The sequence below is a fragment of the Penaeus monodon genome, chromosome 30, assembly GCF_015228065.2.
Source record: "Penaeus monodon isolate SGIC_2016 chromosome 30, NSTDA_Pmon_1, whole genome shotgun sequence".
NCBI lineage: Eukaryota > Metazoa > Arthropoda > Malacostraca > Decapoda > Penaeidae > Penaeus > Penaeus monodon.
The window spans coordinates 14,040,225-14,040,839 of NC_051415.1; the positions used below are offsets into that span (position 1 = coordinate 14,040,225).

A 615-nucleotide genomic window follows, 5' to 3' on the forward strand; every position below is an offset into this window, starting at 1 on the left:
TATGGTGGTCCAAAATTTCTTATTTACTGAGGTACTTTCTAGGAAAGGTAAGTTCTTTTTTCCTCATGTAAATATTAACATTAATACATATAGGAAAGGATCAGTATCAGTCTTTGATATATTTTTCTTTTTTCTATATTGTTATTTTACTTGTTTTTTCTGACAAATCACAGTCTTCTGCAAGTGTATAGATTGCAACTAAGCCACCTATTTCTCTTTGCAGTATGTACACAGCGCCTGGCACGTCATCATCGCAATCTCTCTTGTCTTCCTGCTTCCGTCCCAAAACTCGCCTGACTCGGGCTACAAAGTTCCATACCCAACGGTACAGTTTTCATCCTCCTCCATGGTCAGTGATGATGCTGAGCTGATTGACGTTGGCTCAGCGACGGTAGATTATACTACATCCTCTCCAGTCTTCCAAGTCGCTTCAGATGTCAATTTCCTGCTGGCAGATAACAGTGAGGGAACGCATTAATTGGGCAGGCACTTGTTTGTGTTCAGGTGTGATGTGGTGTCAGATAGTAGCACAGGTTTGGTGTTCCGGAAGAACTTTTAAGATTTTCAAATTATTTGTGCTGCATAGAAGTAGAATATGGAAAATTATTATCTGGA

General features: G+C 39.7%; 1 protein-coding gene across 1 annotated transcript in view; it reads left to right on the forward strand.

Annotated features, from left to right (window-relative positions):
- Positions 1-609, forward strand: part of LOC119592535 (transmembrane protein 8B-like) — a 15,684-nt gene extending 15,075 nt beyond the window's left edge. Inside the window, exon 14 of the mRNA XM_037941398.1 lies at positions 224-609. Within this exon, the coding sequence (XP_037797326.1) occupies positions 224-478 (255 nt within the window). The 3' untranslated portion in view covers positions 479-609. The remainder of the gene's footprint in view (positions 1-223) is intronic.
- Positions 610-615: the final 6 nt, after the last annotated feature.